Source organism: Scomber japonicus, chromosome 9 (assembly GCF_027409825.1).
Source record: "Scomber japonicus isolate fScoJap1 chromosome 9, fScoJap1.pri, whole genome shotgun sequence".
NCBI lineage: Eukaryota > Metazoa > Chordata > Actinopteri > Scombriformes > Scombridae > Scomber > Scomber japonicus.
This window is the reverse complement of record NC_070586.1, coordinates 20862103-20882881: the sequence shown is the minus strand read 5'-3', so window position 1 is coordinate 20882881 and position 20779 is coordinate 20862103. Positions and strand designations below refer to the sequence as shown.

Sequence of the window (20779 nt, the reverse complement as noted above, 5' to 3'; positions counted from 1 at the left end):
AATACAGAAAAGGGAGTGCACTAGTACATGTAATTGCACTTTTGGTGTACCCACTGTCCCTGAACATGGTTTTGTTATTTTTTTCCCTTGAATTTGTAGTTTATTTCCTGAAGGCATTTCATAAACCTCTGAAGATTAGTCCTGAACTTGTTAGCAGGAAGCTGGTAATGGTACACCAAGCAGAGAGAGCAATAGAGAAGGATGGGACATTTTCCATTTGAGATAAAGCAAGTCATGTTTCTGATGCAAAACACGTTATGTGTTATAATAAATATTAATGAAGAGACACTTGTATCTTTCTTTTCTTGTATGAATATTCAGTGTCGGTGCACAATAAAAAATGTCTATTAGAGGGGCTGAAGTGAATCTTAAGCCCCTCTAATAGACAAAACTGGATGTTTGCTGCAGATGAGCTGAAATTATATTTTACTTATGTCAGTTATGGGTGGCAATAAGAAAAGTATAAAACCAAACATTAACCTACCCTCATTAAACACATGATATTGTTTGAAAGCATCTAAGGTATCTTAAGGTGCTCCTTTTAGATTTGTTATGAGTTTCTATATGGATCATTATCTTGTTGAATGCAAAGAGCCACTGACAGCCTGTAATGATCAGTGTGTTGTTTCAGTCTATTGCTGCAGTATCAGGTCCAGTTAAGCCATATGGAATCTCCTTCAGTACCTATGAGATACTGTATATAAAGAATATACTGCCAGTCTGTGAAACCATGGGTGAGGCAACACAAACCTCACACATAGGATCAACATGTGCCATATATGTACTTGAACACAATCTGGACACTTGATTAAAGGTCACAAGTTCAGGTCACAAAAAAAGCTGCTTTAGATACGATCTAGTGGCTGTAGAAGAGCAGAAAAGGAAGCATTTTAAACTGTTCAGAGACCTCTTTTGGAAACTAGCTTCCAAAGTCAGTCAGTGGGGTCATTTGGGTCAACTTCAGTAATTATTGGATTGGTGAAAGGCTGAACTGTACAGCCCTGGCCATGTGCATACTTTCAGCAAACTAATAGCTTCCAGTTTGTTAAACTTCTATTCAATGAGAACAGAGGCCTTGTGAAACACAGTATACAGGTTAGTGGGCCACTTAATAAAAACTTCAGTCAAATCAAATAGATCCTAACAAAGAGAAAGTGTTAGGAGGAGTTAGAGAAAGGTAGAAAACAAGTGAGACAAGACACTGGACAGAAGCTGCTCATGCCTAAGAGTTCATAAAGCATGAAGATGCCGGTCAGCAGCATTTGGAGTGCACTGACACCACTGTCTGAATCACACAGTGGAGTTCCCAATGGTTACGTTATGACAGTCAGTAAGTGCCTAAATTATTGTAAAAACAAACAAAGATGAATGGAGATCAAACATTTAAGTTTTTTTTGTCTTACTAGTTCTGTTGCCCAGTTTCTGTTGCTGACATTGGCAATAGAAATAAGCCGGCAAAGTCAAAACAGTAAAGTAGTGAATACAACAGCAACACAAACTGCACTCTAAAACAATATCAACACCCCTCTTACATAGAAAATGAATGCTTAAAAAAACCCATTATTTTTTAATATATTGATTTGGGTATTCTTATAACTTTGTCCACTCCTGTAATATTCATATTTAGCCACAATTTGTTCTGAAAAAGCATAGCTCAAAATTACAGGTCAAACATTTGTACAGTTTAGCATGTGTCTATTGCTGACACTGGTGTAAAATGTTTAATTATTGTCAGAAGAGGGAGTTTGGGAAGAATTTAATACTGAAAGCTTTATTATGCTCAGACATACTAAAGTTGCCACTGTGATAAATGATAATGACATACAGTACACCTGAGCTAACAAACTGACTTAACTTTTTTGAAGGCATCAGGCAGACATACTGCAGCTTTGATCCATCACTGTCCGTGCCTGTTCGCTCTTTTATGAGGAGACGTAAAGATCTGTCGTGTTTTGCCTCTAAATAATTCCCCATTTATACTCAAGTAAGGCTTACAGCGTCTGCACCGCAGTCCTAAACCGGTTTAATTTTCCATTGAAAACAATAGGCCTGGCTAATTGATTTTAATGGCTCTCTCCGCGACGATGCGCCCCTTATGACTTGGAGAGAGGTCTTTAAGATTATTATTATTAGTGTAATTGCCATTACCCCCACACTTTCCCTTTGCGAATGGGAGACAGAGAAAGAATATCTTTGCCCTCAAGCTGAACAAATAATTATTAGAGACAGGAAACAAACAGACGACCGTCACTCACACGCGCGCACGCACGCACACACAAACGCTCCACCTTAGAGTAGACCCCCTCCTGGCGACCCTTATTCCCTCCGCCGCCCTCTTCGTGCAGCCTGCCGCTTGTAATTTATGCAAAATTAATTGATACATCTTTTATAATTGATGTGCTGTAAACTTAATGAGTAATTTATGTAATTAGTCAATTAAGGATAATTCCAGCATATGTTCCGTATGCCCAGAAGGTGTGCTTTACAACTAGTTATTTGTCCAGGAGTTGGGTGCAGGCGAAGACTGCCTTAGACTACCTAATTAATTTTGTTATGCAGATCAGCCACGGTGTCTATTTAACGGCCCCCTTTGTGAAAACAGATTTAATATTGATCTTTCCCGGGCGTTTAAAGAGGATGCTTTTACCCGCGTTGGCCTCTGAGGGCCTCTGAGTTTCAAAACTCATTTTTCAGGCGCCAGGAAAACAATTATGCAAAGAAAACAAAAAAACACAAGCACAACATCCGCTGTCTTTATCTAGCGGTGAATATATAAATGTTCACTCTTTGTCAAGCGAAGTGGCACTAAAAAGGTGATTTCCTTGCAATTACATGATCGTCTTTAAAATATGCTCTCCGTCGACACAGTTGACCTTTTGAGTGGGTTTGAAGGACTGAGACATAACGGGAGAGATACACGGACTAATTAATTGACACAGTTTTGAATATTCATACCTAATACAGCGAGCTTGCCCTTAATTACATTGTTGGACTTCTCTCCTAGGAGGCTAAATCACGGAAGGCTTAATTATTGTAATGTATTCGGCCCAACGGGGCACCGGGAAAGACATGAGCCGTCAAGGACCCAGTCATGACACCTGGCCAGAGAAAAAAAAATATACGGAAAGGGGAGCAGCTTTTGTTTTATCTCCGCTGAGCAGAATTCAGAGCAGGGGATGAAGTTTGTTTACATCCTTGTAGGATTCACCGGAGAGTGTTTGAACAGACAGACAGCCGCCGGACTCCCCTCTCAGCAATTAATCAACAACAGCGCCCCCCTCTCTCTCTCTCTCTCTCTCTCTCTCTCTCTCTCTCTCCCTCTCCCTCTCTCTCTAAGTTTGTGTGTGTGTGTGTCTGTGTGCGTGAGCGCGCGTGTGTGACTGGGAGCAGAAGAGAAGCGCACTGATGATTGTGCGCAAAGGAAGACATGATTTATTGTTTGCAAAGTCTAAAAAGTGCAGTCGAGCAAATTTAACAAAGAGGTTGTATTTATATCCCATTTTTTTTCTTTTTCTTTTCTTTTCTTTCTTTTTTGTTTTTAATATTTATTCCCCTAAAGAAAAATAAACAATGATGACTATTCTAATCCAGATTCTCGTTTTGTTCAATACTCAGGGCAAGGCATTATTTAAAAGATTTTTTAAGAATATCTTGAATTGCATTTTTTTAAATGACAAAATATTGTCACATTTTTAATGACACAGCAGTCATTACCGGAGAGCAGTTTGGCTTTCTAACACCATACAGCTAATTCAATATCCCATTCAAACTGATTAACCGCTCTTTTTGACCTGATAGGTCAAAGGTCATGGTCGGCTACACAGTAGCAGTGCTGGACAATTAGTAGTTAACTTGCCCAAAGACATTAAAAAATGATACATTTAAACGATCCCTGTCTATTAAAAAAAACAGACACCCTGTCCCTGTGTAGTTTATGCGCGACTCTTTGATTGGCAAATAAGAGATTAGAGGCGAACGCGTAAAATGAATGCACCACCCACCCTATCTCTCTCTCTCTCTCTCTCTCTCTCTCACTCTCTCTCTCTCTCTCACACACACACACACACACACATACACACACACACACACACACACACACACACACACACACACACACACACACACACACACACACACACACACACACACTTCTTCCATGGCGTGTCCCCCAAGTGTCTGGATAATAGATAATAGGCTAGAGACAGCGACCTGCAGGGGTCTTACAAAAACGGCGCTCTGCGAGTGGGAGCATCTCACATGAGGAGAGGAGCACGCACCACACACAGACTGGCGAAGCCAACTTCACACCCTTCAACTACTGTGGAAACGAGAGGGAAACTGAGAGGACTTCTCAACTTTTACGCACAGACACTGACTTTTACGCACGAAGGCAAGAGCATCATTTAACAAAGAGACAGACAAAAGTCTTCAGAGGAAACTATCTTGGGATGCAGGAGCCTCTCGGATCTTACCTGAAAGCAGTGGGCCTTTAGGGACCACTGTTATAATTGATATAACGCAGGAAATCCTGCACCTGTAGGGAAACAGACCAGCTTCTAATCAGATGGCTCAGAACTTTGGAACAAATCTGTCAGATGGAGATTGATAAGAAGTCAAGTTAGCTCCGCAAAATATAGCAAGTTTATAACTTAAAGGCTGTTTTATTTAACACTTCAAACGTCAAGAAAACAGCAACCAGCCATGCCCCGTCCCGGGAAGAACTCATACAGCGACCAGAAGCCCCCATACTCCTATATATCCCTGACAGCGATGGCTATCCAGAATTCGACCGAGAAGATGCTGCCTCTGAGTGACATTTATAAGTTCATCATGGACCGGTTTCCGTATTATCGAGAGAATACCCAACGATGGCAGAATTCCCTGCGACATAACCTTTCCTTTAACGACTGCTTCATTAAGATCCCTCGGCGGCCCGACCAGCCAGGTAAAGGCAGTTTTTGGGCTCTGCACCCAGACTGTGGGGACATGTTTGAGAATGGCAGCTTCCTGAGGAGACGGAAGCGCTTCAAGGTGCTGCGCGCTGAGCATATGGCCTGCAAAAGCTCCCCGATGATGCACTACTTCCATCACCATCACCACCACCCGGGCAGCAAGCTGGGCACAGCACCCAGCCACCACGACCACTCAGCCGGCCCTGCAAGCTCCGTGGGTCGGCTCCCTCACTTTCAAGGTTATGGGGGCATTGCTTGCGGACAGCCCGGCGGGTTTAAGCACCCATTCGCCATCGAGAACATTATAGGTCGGGACTACAAGGGTGTGATGGCAAGCGGGCTCCCTCTCACCTCTGTCATGCACCATCTGGGTTACCCGGTGCCCCCCCAGCTCAGCAGTGTGGTCAATTCCATGTGGCCGCACGTCGGGATGCTGTCGGAGTCCATGGGTGGCGTATCCATGCCTGCATCCTCCGAGTACGCGCCCTTTGGTGTATCAGCAAAAGGCCTGTACCACAATGGCAACGGGCAAACACTGCCTGCCGTTCCCGTGCCAATAAAACCCACCCCGTCCCTGGGTCCTGTTCCCGGTTTGACGGGGCTGCAGTCCGGACCGGCTCAGCTCTGCACCCCGGCCTCAGTGATGGAGAAAAGCGATCTGCTGGAGGGGAAAGGCAACCCTCTCCACCCGGCTCTCCTGCTGTCCTAACCGGGTAAATTGTGGGTCATTTTTGAAAAGTGACGCAAAGGTGGACATTTTAATTGCATAGAATAAGACAGAAAAGGCCTATCAGCAACATCATAGTTTAAGTTCAGTGCAGCTGTAAGAGAGTTCTTAAAACTAAGTTTAACATTGTGCTGTATAATGATTTTTTCATTAGACCCATGTTGATTGAAATGATTATTTATTTGCACAATTTGTGAGGGCATTTACCACATACTGTAATGTGGCACTGATAAATACAATCAGACAAGTAGATACGCTGAACCCAAAGAAAGTTTTGATTTAGAAGATACACAGTCTGAAACTATTTCCAAATGCAAACCAACAATTGTATATTGTTTGCCTTTGCTTTTGCTCTTATTCTATCATTTTATTTAAATATATAGCAGGCCTGTCGGTATTATAAATACAAATAGGCCATCATGTTTTTTGAATCAGGCCTGTTGCACTTTTTGTGTCTTACTTACTGTAGCAGTGCATTGAAAATGTTATGCTTGTATTATAACGACATTTATCAAAAGATATTTATAAAGAACTTACAACCAAATCTTCTTGAGTGTCTTAGTTATTTAATTGATTTAATTGCGTTCCCACGTGCATTACGGGGATCACTGTTTGCACACCATAATTAAAGGAAATAAGGCAGAAATTCCATTAGACTCTGGTATTCTTTTATTATAGATTTCTGCGAGATGAAGTACATATCTTACTTTAAACTATCTTCCTGGATTATATACTAACTTTTACAATTTATCATGGTGATTTTGTTGTGTGTTGAATACACACTATTATTACATATTTGAAGAAGTGGCCATAGCGCAGCTTGAGCTATAACTGGAATAAAGACAGCGCGGTTACATAATCAGCAGCTGCTCTGTTAAATACATACGTAGCTGTTTATTGATTAAGTTTATCCTCATTATTTTTTTTTACAAAAACCTTTCTAACCATCCAGGTAGGTTTTGGCTGGAACTGAAGACATGATAGTGGTATGAATGAAACCTGTGATCATATAATAATGTATCTAATTTTTTCTTGATCAAAATAATATTAATTTTTAACAAATTCAAACGACCAGAGGTTCTTGAATTAGTCTGAAGAAGTTACTCAGACTGATTATAGGAGAAGTACATGTTGCTTGTAGTAAGGGTCACATTTAAATTTATGGTCCCATAGGAAGATTAAAACAAGCTGCAAATGCTGTTATACGTATATGAATTTCATCATCAACATGACACCTAGGGTAGCAGGTTTCCTAAATTCAAGAGATGAACGTGAAAAAAAAAGTAGAATTGAACATAACTTTCAACTTTATCTGAGGGAAGCTTTACTAAAAAAGATGTTTAGATTGAAGTCATAATTTCACCCTCTACAATTGCATGCACGTTCATGCAGGTGTGTGCAACATGGCATAAATTACATCTGGAATGGGCACATGTACTGATGCATTTTGTGTTCAGGGGAGGTGTGTGTGATGTTGATAAGATGGATATGAGCAGGCAGCAGTCTGGTCTACAACTTCAAAAGCAGGCATGGCCATCGGATCAAGTTTTGCTCCTTTGTTTGTTCTGTTTAAACGTAGCTTTGAAGCTTCTCCTCTCCAGCTGCACAAAGCGCCAGGTTCAGCCCACTGAAAATGACTTATATTCAGCCTCCTGTCCCCTGTTTAGCATCCCAAAGGCTCCCACTGCCAACACTATTGTCACACCAGCCTCTGAACAAATAATTGAGATTCACCAGCAGAGGAGAGGCGTGGGAGTGAAGAATTAAAACCTATTTGGGTGTCATTGCTAACGAGCAGAGTACATGTAATAGTGATGCTTACCCATATCTTCTTCTTCCTCACCCAATTTATTTTATTTTATTTTACTTTATATATCTTTATCATTTTCTTTTTTATGAGATACTAGAGTGCTCTCCCTTTTTGCAGTTTCTTTTTTTCTATCATATCACATCAATTTTCCCAAGGTTATCTCTTGTTATCTATGACTTGGTCTCAAACTCATCTACACACACTTAAACCGTACACACATTTTCGCACACACTTCTCTGCAGGGTGTCTGTAATTCCTAGTTAAAGAGAACCAAGATTTCTATGGCACGACAAAAGTGTGTGTGTGTGTGTGTGTATGTGTGTGTGTTTGTGTGTGTGTGTGTGTGTGTGAGAGAGAGAGATGCATTAATTCCCTGATCAGCAGGCCTCAATGTCTTTAATAGCTCTCACTGCATTAGTGTATAATTAAATGCCACTAATTAAGACACAATAAGAGGAGTAATAATGTAGCCATTATTACCCTCCATGATCCTCAGTCTTCACAACACCGGAGTTAGATGCCTCTGGAATCATAATATCACATGAGGTCCCCTAATGTGCACATGTGTTTATGCACAGGGTAATAGGAGGTATGTGTGCCGTTTTATTTTTTATAAGAGCAGACACTGTGTTGAGTCAAAGCATTTAGCAATGCATTTGAACTTCAGTGTCAGTCTCTGGAGAGACTTGGGAAGCACATATGTCTTAGATGCTCTTATATGTTGATATACAAGACCTTGCAAATGAAGTTGCAAGTTTTTTTCCTGAAGTGGTTCTGGGTTTTTGTGGCTGGTCAATATGAATATTTTGTCTGATATGTTGATGAGAAATATATTCTACATGGCATTAAACTTCATTAAATGTAACGCTCAGGAGAAACTGCTGCAATTTTTTTTAAAGTTATCTTTACATGGCTCACTACATTCTTTGATTATTCCATGAATATGAATCAGGAGCCAAGTGTCATCACATCACTATCCTGTCCAGATGTTAAGCATGCACTCAAAATTATAACCACATAAAACTGCAACTGCATTATGTATTGGATTACTTCACAGCAATTACACTGTCTGGTGTCTTCTCATTGAAATTATTTCTTCTTATAATAATCATGGGGGTTTATTTATGATTATGTGGACTAATTAGGAATATTTTTAGGAATACAGTTTTCTATAAGAAGATTTACTTGTGATGCTTCCTCAAATATGTAAAACCTGTTAATGTAACAGCTAGCCTGGAGACTTTTTATTTAGACATAAATGCAGCGACTTATTTTGGAAGAAGCCGGTGCCCATTTAACAAAGACTGAGTCAGAAGCAAAAGGAGATTCAAATTTGAATTGAAACTGCCTATATATGGTCAGTAAAGATTTTCCAATAATAAAAAAAAGCTCTAATAAATAATGTTTAAAACATTGATGAGGTAAAATCAGTTTTGGATCAGAAGACAGTCTGTTAGTTGGTTTTGGTTTTCTTACAAGCAGTTCTAGTTTCAGGAGAGCTGAGAGCGACATTATAATATCTCATTTCAACAACACAAATAAAACATTACGCCATATGAAAAACTGTTGGCGCTGATAAAAGTGTAAAGGATATGAATATGAAAGAACTCTTAATTCATGGAAAGAACTGTTCATCATGTGAAATGTGAGTTTAAAATGAGTAATAGGAGTCTTATGAATGAATAAAACATTTAGGTCAGAGGTGTTTTACTGTCAGCCCTCAGAAACGAAACATTACAGTCTTGAATAGGCGATGATACATTAGTGGTAATTACCCACACTTCATAGGGGCCAGGGTGGCAAATTCTACATGCGTTTTTCTTAATGACCAACAAGAGCAGGCCATCATAATGAGCAGCTTAATTTATTGATCTGATGTTCGCACTAATTCAAGCACACTAGCACACACACTAGCACACACACACACACACACACACACACACACACACACACACACACACACACACGAACATGAACAACCTTAAATATTGTTCTTTGTTCCAGGCAGTAGTCTTTTTATTCCACGTATCGACAACATCAGATGACAGAAATTTGTTCTAATTTCTTTAAACATATAATTGCCAGACAAGGATTCCTTCTTCAGTCACAGCTTGAGTGATATTTAAAACTCAGCGGAGCCACTTCAACTATAAATGGAGGCATAAAACTATATTAAACTGGCTACTCATCGTGTTAAATAATTTTTATTAGAGAACAGTAAGATGTCTGTCAAATACATGTCATGAATTAGAAATTATTATGCATCCAAATGTTTCAGAATGTTCAAAATCAGAATACAGTGAGTTCAGTACGTTAAAAAAAAAAATCCCAGTACTGGAAATTGGCTTTCTCACTTATCTTACTACAACAACATGCGATGAAACAAGTCAACAGTAATAATAATATAATGTAAGAGCCAGAAAGAGAAATTAATTTTCAAGGAATGACATGATGAGAGAGATGTATTGCAAGGTCATAAGAGGTTCATACCAATGAAACTGTAATTTTCTTAATAGGTTTCTTCCAGCTCTGGATTTGTTACAGATTACAGAATGACCTTTGACCTTCTAATGTAGTCTGATGAAATCTGTATTTGAGGGTGGATCCTAGTCTGTTTCAAGGACAGACAGATGGACATGAGACATGAGAATGACAGTGATTACAATCTAATTATATTATATTTATAAAAAAAAGGAAGACCTAAATGAACTGAACTGAACAGAATTGAACTGTACTGAATGGAGACACTTCATATGATACAGTGTTGAAATGTCTCTCAGTCCAATAATCTACGCTTTTATAGGCCGGCTGTCTAATTTAGTTTTAATCAGGAAATAATAAAACACAAGATCAGAACACCATACATTAGCTTTGCTTTTTAGGGGACAAAAAAAGAGAGAGAATAGAGAATATAACCTGGTTTCAGATACTTGTAGGTGCTTGTATTAATCATTGTGTTTTATTTATTAAAAAATGGATCAAATTTTTATATTGTAAATGTATTTGCATTTCATAACACTTTTGGCCATATCCATTCATATACATATGGAAAATATGTTTGTCTACATTTGTGTGTTTATATGTCATATATCTGGATTAAGTGTAAATTAAATCATATGTGTAGTCTATATTTTCTTACTATTTTTTTTGGTCATGGTTCTTTATTTATGCTGAAGGGTTTTCTCCCCGGTTATATGAAAATGAGCAATGAATACATACAAAAAGTATTCATCAAAATACAATTGGAAGAATCTTAAAATGAAGAGATTAGTATGAGACTTTCGCAAGATAAATTAAAAATAATAATTTTGGTTTTAAATTACCAATAGGTTACTTAACTTTTAAAAGATTTTTTTTTTAAAAAGTTCCTCTTTGTTAATACATTCGGTGAGGTGTCTATGAATGATTTCCAATCTCACAATTAATTTGTCTTTTGCATTGACAAATACTGAATGCAATTTCATTGACAATTTAATTAAGACACCTACAGGATGGAGAATTTAGAGACCCACCATGTGTCTTCAAATGCAGCCGTCACTGACCAGCAATCCAGGAAAGCCTTGGTTAACGATTAACCTCCCTATAGGAAATATGTAACTCCAATACTGCTCAATCAGGGCCACATATAAACCTATTTTTTAATTTAAACATACATTTTCAATATGTATTTAGTCCATTAATCCAAAAACCTGTAATAGGGATTCTCAAAACATTTTTCAAAGTAATTTTTTGTAACTTTCTATGTCTCGCTCACACTCACACAGTTTCACAAATTCACACTCTTCTTACTCCCTCAGCAGTAGTCAGAGGCCTTGCTCAAGAAATATGGAAAATCACTGTTTTTTACTCTTTCTATATTGTCATATCGTCAAATTCATATTGTTCATTCATATTACTTTTCTCCATATATTCTTAATAACCTTTTTGCCCACTCACTGTAACGTCTGTCATGTCGCAGTTCTACTAAATGTGATAACTTCCCGTAACAGTGTGTGATTCATTACAAGCAGGCAGCCGACATACGTCTACATCTGCTCTTATCTTGATAATGGTCGCCTTGCCATATTCACTGCTGCAGTCTTTAATAGTGGGACGATTGGGACAGTCAGCTGGCACGTGTCGACGGGAGTCGGCATCAGCCAATGAAAATGCCATCTGAGATGAATTAGCATATTGGCAGGAGGCCTGGAGCAGAGTGAGGTCGTCGGGGGAGAGAGTCCTCTAATGACAGGTCACACTGTAACTCTTCTTCTCTGTCTTTTTTACATAATCACCACCATTCTCTTCTCCTGGTGTCACTTTTTTCTTTTTTCCAATTTTACTCTGCATCCTCTCCCAGTTTTCTTGTCTTTCTGTTGTTTCTTCCAGTACTGCTCATCTTATCCTTACAACTATGTAATCTTACTGCCTGTTTTTTTTTTCAATTTCTCTCATTCTATCTCTTCACTTATTAGTGTTTTGTTCTTCCTTTTCAACCTTTTCGCAAAAAACATGGTTCCTCTCTCAGCTTCCCTTCTCTCATCTATTTCTCTCTTACTGTCTCCATCCCTCTCTCTCTCTCCTTAACAATTAGACAGTGATTCACTGATCTGGGGTTCAAATCCCCCCCCTACCCCCCGAGCTGAAGTGTAATGTCTCTGCTCTGTCCTCAGTGTAAGATCTTCTGACGCAGCTCATGTCATCTTCAATCTGCCATCTATCTTTATTGCCCCAAATTATTACACCTTATTAGCCATTATTACATTGTATCATAGATTCAAAGCAGGTCAATGGTTCAGCCATTTTGGCCCCCTTCCCACTGTTTCACCTCCCTGACATCCTCACTTTCTTACTTTCTCTGCAGAGTTAAGACAAAGAAGTTCACTGGCCAAAAAACTTCTGCAATATTCTAAGAGGTTAAGTGCTCTGCGAGAGAATGAGTGGCCACACATGATCATTTGACTCCTCAATAATAGAGATTAAAGTGAAATGGAAATTAACAAAGTGTATCATCTGCTCTCACCCTGCCGAGAGTTTGTACTTGGAGTTTTAAATCTTCATCACACAATGTCAAAAGATAATAATTGGCAGTGTTACAGAAAAAAACGTATAACAAAGGTTTGGCTTGATAAAACAGCTTTGGATCTGGACAGGACCTGTTTGGTTACATGAAAGTAAAGAGTGAAAATGTGTGTGAAAATGGATCAGACCTGGTGTATTTTCTGTCCTCCAAAGGACTATTTAAATCAAGCTGGCAAAATGAGGGACTTATTTGTGACACTTATTAAACAAAACAACAAAAATCAAGGCTCCAACAGGAGATGTATGCTTAAATGCTGAATCATCAATAACCAGGTCACAAATGATATCTAATAAAGACTAAATTCGACCCTTTATATCATACAGTGTCATCCTCTTGTCCCTATTCTGTAATGCAGCAGCTATTGAACATTGTTAGGGAAGACACTTTAAAAAAATCGAATTTCAATGTTCAAAGGCTATTTGTTTCCATTTGGTTGTGTTGGCTTACCCATATCTGAAGTACCGCTAACTCCTCACCAGTTTATTCCACTATCTGATTCTGTTTACACATTTCTGATATTTTAACCCACTTAATCATTTACTGTGCCCATATTTTTGCAAAACTTTGCATTACAGAATGCTGATATGCTAAATATATGTTAATTTTGATTATTTTATTGTGCTTTCACAGTTATAGGTACGTAGAGGTATCCATCAACTTGCTTAAAGATTATTAAACAAATCAACTAATTTATCCAGTGCAACTGAAACTACACTTGCTTTGAAGAAAGAATGATGTAGAGTCAACAAAGACTTGTTTGATTAATCTCTGATCATAAGGAATGATAAGTCTTTCCAGCCCCATTCAACAGCTGAATCAGCACTAAGAAGTCATTTTTCTTACTGAGCAAAGTTTGAAAACAGAGTTAAAGTTTCCATTGTGTACCTGCTTTGTGTGGAAGGAAGGCTAAAAGGTCACTTTTAGCTCTGGGCAGGTGGATAGTGAGATGAAGTTACAGCCTTCAATGAGGAGAAAGATGTAATACATCAATCATAATGTAAGTAAATACAGAGGTGTAAAGTGAGTGATTTGCTTTTTGGTCCTTACTGGTTGTAATCTGGGATTATAACCAGTAACTGCTGGTTCATCCCATCCAGCAGTTATTACAAATCAACAGCAACAAGTCAGGAAGAACGCTCATTTATAGCTTCTCTAATTAATGGAATAAAGCCTCAGATTTGGTTTTGCGTGAATATTTTTATGATGCAACAATGTGTATATGCAAGGGCTTAGTTTGTACTTATTTATGTAGCATGAAGGAGGGAGACAGTTAAAGTGTAGCATGAGAGGGTGTTGAATTACAAAGCACTTTACACTTACTCTACTTCAGCTGCTATTTGACCACTATATCAGTGTTTTTAAAAGCTGAAAAATAGACTTAAACTTGGTTCAAGAAAAGACTATTGGGAAGAAGAAACTGCTGTTTTAAAGTTTCAAGTTTGAGTCCTACCAAAGTCCTAACAATGCAAATTAAACTGAGTAAAATACTAAGAGCATGTTGGACGAGAGCTTACAATAGTGATTAGCTAACGCAGTCTGCTACACAATGAATTAACAAAATGAAATCCACAAAATAAAAAATAATGAAATATTATTTAAAAAATTTAGAGCCTCAAGACAAAAGAGGTTTTAACACTAATGCACTTGACAGCCGTAGAGCATTTGGCAACAATGCGCTGTTCTCTCGTTAGCGTTAATTGCAGCTGTGACAGCAGTTAAAGGCAAGGTCCTCTTCTGACTCCCAATCATTTATCTCTCCATTACAGAAAGCACTCTGGGTTTTTATTGGTGTAATAAAGTCGATCTTCACTACCACAAAAAGCCTCCTGACCCCTGGGTGCTCCGGAGGCCCTTTACTCCCCCCCAAATGTATTCATCATCCTCATAGTCATAGTCTGTCTGTCTGTCTGTCTCTCTCTGTCTCTCTCTCTCTCTCTCTCTCTCTCTCTCTCTCTCTCTCTATCTCTATCTCTATCTCTATCTCACACACACACACACACTCTCACACACGTTTCTCAAGACCACTTGTTTATATGTTAGAGCAGATTTGCTTTAATGAAACAAGAACTGGTGTCTTTTTTTATAGTTTGTGTGTGATCGTTTGTGATTTTAAAATAATTTCACAAAAACATGTATTTCCAATTCTTTTGAAACTTTTTTTTATTTTCATATGTCATAATAAATGATAAACACAATTTATGTATTGCACTGGTGTGGACTACCTACCTGTAAGTCAAAAAGATGTTTGAGTTTGCCCAACAGTAAATATAATCCACGTGTGCCCTCTGGTGGAAGAAATTATATTGGCCTGGTGGGAGACTTCAGGCCACTGAAGGTGAGGTGAGGGTGAACTAGAATAAAGTTTATATAGACTGGAAACCAAACCACACAATGAATGCTGAGATTATTGGAGACATATGATCAGAATTCACTTCCATCAAAATAACGATAGTAACGAAGTTGGAGAAAAGCTTATCATGGAAGAGAGTCTACAGGAAACAAGACATTTAATTTAGGATGTAAAAATCTTTGGTTTGAATTAGTGAGATTCTGTGATGAGTTCAATCAGGACTAGTTAAAATGCAACATTTTCCTTTCACCTTCTCATTATTTAACCATGGGGAAAGTATAGAGATTAAAATCTCTTTTCACGACAGACAATGGCCGAGAGGACTGCATAAACAATACAACAGTCAAACAAAGACAACTGTCACATACGTCAAGCCAGTCATAGTACAGTGAAGGTGAAATAAAAAAAAAACAAAACAAGAAAGCATGAAAAGATATGTACTTAACTTTACCCTGCAGATACAGAGGAGCCATTCAAAGTAAGAGAAAGTAGGCTTGGGCGGTAAATATTTTTCATACTTTCCTGACATGTCAGGACTGTAAGTGAAAACACTTAACAAACACGGTGTCTTACCTGTTCATCTGGACCCCAGCGGACAAACAGCGGAATACATCTGGGGAACAAAGTTACTGGAGACCACAAGTTGAATATCAGCTCATATAAAGAAAAGTTTGGTGAGTTTCATTCACCACAAACTTAACAAAATACGAATAACTAAAATTTTGACTAAAGTTTAGAGCCAAGTTAGAAATTTTTAGTCACTTCTTCTGCAGTCTTCACTTCTGCCGGAGAATACAAACAGCGCCATACTGCCATTGCGTCCCACACTGTGGTCAGAGGTGGTATTACATGCTGCCTTCACGTGCTCCTCGTAAACTCCAAGTTTACTCGGTCTGTATTTTATACTTTATTTGTAGCCTAATTTGCCATTTATGCTACATGTTGATCAGCTGCAGAAATGGAACCATTTCACAACCACATCTCGATGTACACTTTGCCTGGATTATAACCATCATGTCCACGGGCCAGTAATGAAAAAAAGGGATGGTATTTTGCTGTATGTTAAACCTAATTACCTTACTAAACCACTGACTAACATGTATTTATAATTACAATTACAAATAGAAGTACTACAAAAACTACTGCAAATTAAAAATGTGATCATATACAGATTGTTGTGTTTTATGTTTTTTTTTCATTAGGTAAGTCTGAAACAAAGAGTCTGGGAGATGGGGTTTATAGGCTGTTACAGATCCAAAGGATGACAGTTACTTGCCAGACGGCAGGCTGAAGATGAGGGGATGCCCAGAAACAGCTAGCGATGCATCTCTCAGACCCACATTAGCTCCAGTTCATTTCTGGAGTTCCAGCCCTGACCACAGAGCAGCTCCTGGAGCATCATTTATAGCATATGCTGAAGTCAGCAGGAGACTTGGAACAGGTAAACTGACATATTGTACTGCAGCAACAAACCTCACCAAACCTGCAGGGCACCTACACCAGACTCTAGGAGCTGCACTGTAATAAACAGATTCAATGTTACCAGATAGATCTGAATAACATTTTTTCTTCATGCAGAAAACATGCAGTTAAGAGTCTGTTTCATGTTTGCCTGCTGCAAATTATTTTTAACAATATTCCTGTAAATACAAGTAGATACGTCTATCATGCATGTTTGTTTGACTCCAATTTAGAGTATAATGGCAATTCCTGGGACTGTGTGGTGTATCGGACAAAGGATACAAGCATACTTAAAAAACCCCAACATTTAATTATTATTTTTTTTTTTTTTGCATTTCCTAGGGTCTATGCATAAGTTTAGTTGTGCGTCTGCATGCCCGGACCACTTGGTGTTTAAAGGTCAGTGGCTGTTTGAGGTAGTGGCTCCTGTCTGTAGGCCTGTGGTGCTCTGGTCTTTGAATTGCCTTTGAACGAGAGGTCAGATCTCTCAAAGAAGATTACAGTTACATCATTATAAACACAGTAACACCACTTAAATGATATAGTGTGTTTTTAAATCTGAAATGTATTCCTCTAAACACTGAATTATTATACAATTTAGTTTGCCTTAAAATACCTTAGATTTATAACAATAGAAGTGGCTTAAAAAAAAGATCAAAGGAGCACCTTTTTGCTTTTTTTCTCAGAGAGTGCAGACTCATAAATCCTCTAACAGTGGTGTATTATGAATATGAAATGCAAGATATTTAAAAAATGTTACTATTGATATAAAATATATATTCAATATAGTATCATTTGTACATATTCAAATTATATTTTACATTTTCAATACTTCATGACTGGCTTTTATCTATTCATTTTTTTTACAGTACAATCGCAAAGTATAATTCAGTGTTGACGTAAATTGTCGTAATTGTTCACTGACAAACCCACATCCCACCCTTGTAGCAAAATTAAATGCACACCAATGCACCTGATTGTGATTGCCACCCACCAACGGGCACTGAGTAACTACACTGTGTCTGTTAGTTGTGTGAATGTATGTGTACAGCCTGTTTTGTGACGTAGGTGGGGGCGGCAGACCAGTGATGCAGAGTCTCACAGTCTCCTTTAAAATCTGTCACTGGCAAATCCGTCAAACACATACAGATCTTTCCTCAGAGGTGGACACATCATAACTTCAGCAGGTGAGAAGAAATATTTGTCACTTACCTAACTGGAATAAAATATTATACTTCCTCTTATACTAGTTCTGAAAAGTGTGTTATGCTTCATGCTTTGCCTGATCGACTCATCAAAATAATTATTTTCATTTTTTTATTGTTGTGTGAAAGGATTTTACACTCAAATCGTTTTAACTCATCAGGAAATAACAATGTGGGTCCTTGAGAAGATCAAGGAGAGCGTGGAGAGCTTTCCTGTGGAGCTGAGTCGTTACATGGGGAAGAGCGAGGAGGACCTCTTCCTCTCTTCCAAGGCCAATCTACACAACAACATCCTCACACCAGACAAAATCCCAGAGTTCTTTTTGCCTCCACGGCTCTGCAAGAGGAGTCCTCTACTGGGAGTTGAGGCAACTCCACCTTACCTGAACAGTGACAACCAGATGCCCAGGAGCAAAATTCCCTCAGATACTAAACATGTTAAAAAAAATGATGTGAAGACAAAGAATAGTGATTCAGCAGTGCTGCAGAGAGCTGCAAAGAAACCTTTGCCATTTTCTGCAGAGGGCTATGGTATGGCTGGTTTATACGAGAGCCCCAACACTCGAAGGAAGGAATCTTTGTTCCACTCAAAATGCCCTGTTTACATGTTTGATAGAAGCACTCCTACTATAGCACCCAGGCTAGCAAAGCAGACAAACCAGCCCAAGAAAACCTCAACTTTATCTGGGTTTTTCCCCCGGTTTGCAGGCAAGAGCCTCTCAGAGACAGGGAGCACAGAAAATGAAACACCTTCTTCCAGTGACTCCTCTCCTCTCAGTTCCCCTTATGGTGGTAAATCTTCCCTCTCCATCCCATCAAGAAGTGGCCATCTTAGAGGAGCAATATCCTGCCCTTCTCTAATTGACAACAGAGAAGATACAGGGAGGTGGAAGAGGGGGGCTGTAAGTTTAACAACCTCTCCTAGCACCCCTCCAAGCTTAAAGGGAAGCTCACTCAACCTCGCCCCACCCGTCCTCTTCCCACTGGATGTTCTGCAGTGCCAGGAGAGACTTCAGCGTGAGCATGTCCTCCCCTTACAGGGCCATGGTAAAGTTCGCCTCTCGGCTGAGCACACTACTTCATCCACCAACATGCTGTCATCCCTCTCCACACTCAGAGTTCGTGTGGTGTCTGTGGAAGGTCTACGGGACCAAGCTGACGCGCGACCTCTGAACTGTGCAGTGAGTGTGTGTCTGACACCAGGGAAGCTACAGCAACAGCAGAGTGCCACCATCAGGAACTGCCGCAGCCCTGTGTTTAATGAAGATTTCTTCTTCACAGAGCTGAGTCAAGAGGATCTGCTACAGCTGCAGCTCAGGTTGAAAGTGGTGGATAAGCCTGCAGCTGGAACACTGAGGAGGGCGACAGTGATCGGGGTAATCGCCAAACCTCTGTCGCAGTTACTCCCCCTTAAAAATGGGTAGAGAAATATACATTTCCCTTATAAATAACAACGTTTCTCAAGTTAATTATTACAATATGTACAGGTGTTGACAGAACACGCACAGAATAATGAATCATTTGGAGGCTATCAACACCCAGAACAATTTTAAAATCAAACTTAAAGGCTTGTTTACTTGTTTACATACTGCTTCATGTTTTAGGCCTCGTGGCATTTGTGGAAAAACTAATAAAATGTAGTAATGGCATTAAATTCATTTATTTCACAGGATGATGACTCCAATAAATGATTGTACTTATATTTGTATATAAGTATTTATACTTGCAATATTTCAGTTTTTTATTTTTAATAAGTTTGCAATAAATTCTAAAAAACCTTTTTCGCTTTGTCATTATGGGGTATTGTGTGTAGATTGATGACAAAAAAAGGAATTTAATCCATTTTGGAATAAGGCTGTAACATAACAAAATGTGGGGAAAGTGAAGGGATGTGAATACAGTACTTCCCGGATACACTGTATGGATAAATACACCCTAATAATTAATGCTAAACTATTATGAATCTTTAAAAAAACCCAGTTTCTGCATAGATCAAATGACAATGTGTAATGTGAAAGGTGTCATTTATATAAGAACCCAACAAGAATTAAATAATTGTTTGTTAAAGCAAGGATTCATAAACTCATACCAGACCTGTTGTGTTTGATGTTCTGCTGCACCCATGTGGCCAAGTAGATAACTGTTAATCTAGTCAAAGATGGCTTTACTCTGCCTTTCATTTTTATTTGAATGTACTTTGATTGTAATTATGTTTTCAATATTAACAGTCACAGTGTATAATGAAACCATGCCTTCTTCAGTACCTTGCAATGCTTCTGTAAATAATACTCATTTTAAATGATGTAGTTTTGTGAATTTCTCTTTACTGTTGACACTCAAGCTCCTCCGTCATCTAAGTACCCTTTGACTGGACAGGTCCTCGAGTCCTGAAACCAGGGCTTACTGGTGGTGACCTGTTTGTTCAGGGCTGGTCTTGTCTAACTTTTTAGTCTGTACTTTTGTGTTTCATGTCTGTCCATCTTTGGATTTTGTAATCTAAATTGTAGACACCAAAAAGCAGATCTCATAATTTCTCTATAAGGGTCAGTGACAAATAAGTGTTGGCAAGATGAGCAATTAAAAAATATCTTTAAAAATGGTCTTGAAAGCATGCATCAGGTTTGTTAAATGTATATTTTGTATTTTTGTTGGTTTTATGTCATTTGCACCATTTTTTATCCAAGAGTAAGACTGAATGCTCCTGAAAATGTCAAATGGTGTATCCACAAAATAATGATAAATATTAAATATTTTATCCACCTACAGTGTATTTAAGTGTACTTATACAAATATTGTACTAATATTTAGATTAATTGTATTCCATTACCTTTATTTAATATAAAATACATTATAATGTAAGATCATGCCAAAGTGGTTGATATGGTGTTTCATTGAGGATTTAGCGTTTGTAACCAAGTTTAATTATTTGGTACAAAGTTTTTATGGTTACACCACTTCCTCTCAAAATGGATTAAAATTAATGGATATTCTCTCAAAATGGATTAAAAGCAGACATTTCATGCCGGGTCCACAAAAAAGTAATTTCAAATTTTAACCCTTTTAAATTTGACTTAACCACATGGACACAATAAAATGTCATTGACCCATAGTCACATGTTTCCCCTCTGTTTCCTGGTGTTGCAGCAGAGCTTGAAGGTAGCCTGACCTGGATGACGTCATAGCACCGCCCACCCTGGCGTCAGAGAGTCAAA

At 38.6% G+C, this 20779-nt stretch overlaps 2 protein-coding genes across 2 annotated transcripts; both read left to right on the top strand.

Annotated features, from left to right (window-relative positions):
* The first annotated feature begins 4701 nt into the window (after nucleotides 1–4701).
* Nucleotides 4702–5661, top strand: foxb2 (forkhead box B2). Its single transcript, XM_053324939.1, has one exon. It carries the CDS (start codon nucleotides 4702–4704, stop codon nucleotides 5659–5661), a length of 960 nt encoding a protein of 319 aa, XP_053180914.1.
* A 12076-nt stretch (nucleotides 5662–17737) lies between these two features.
* LOC128364917 (C2 calcium-dependent domain-containing protein 4C) lies at nucleotides 17738–18991 on the top strand. Its single transcript, XM_053325536.1, has one exon. It carries the CDS (start codon nucleotides 17738–17740, stop codon nucleotides 18989–18991), a length of 1254 nt encoding a protein of 417 aa, XP_053181511.1.
* The last annotated feature ends 1788 nt before the right edge of the window (nucleotides 18992–20779 follow it).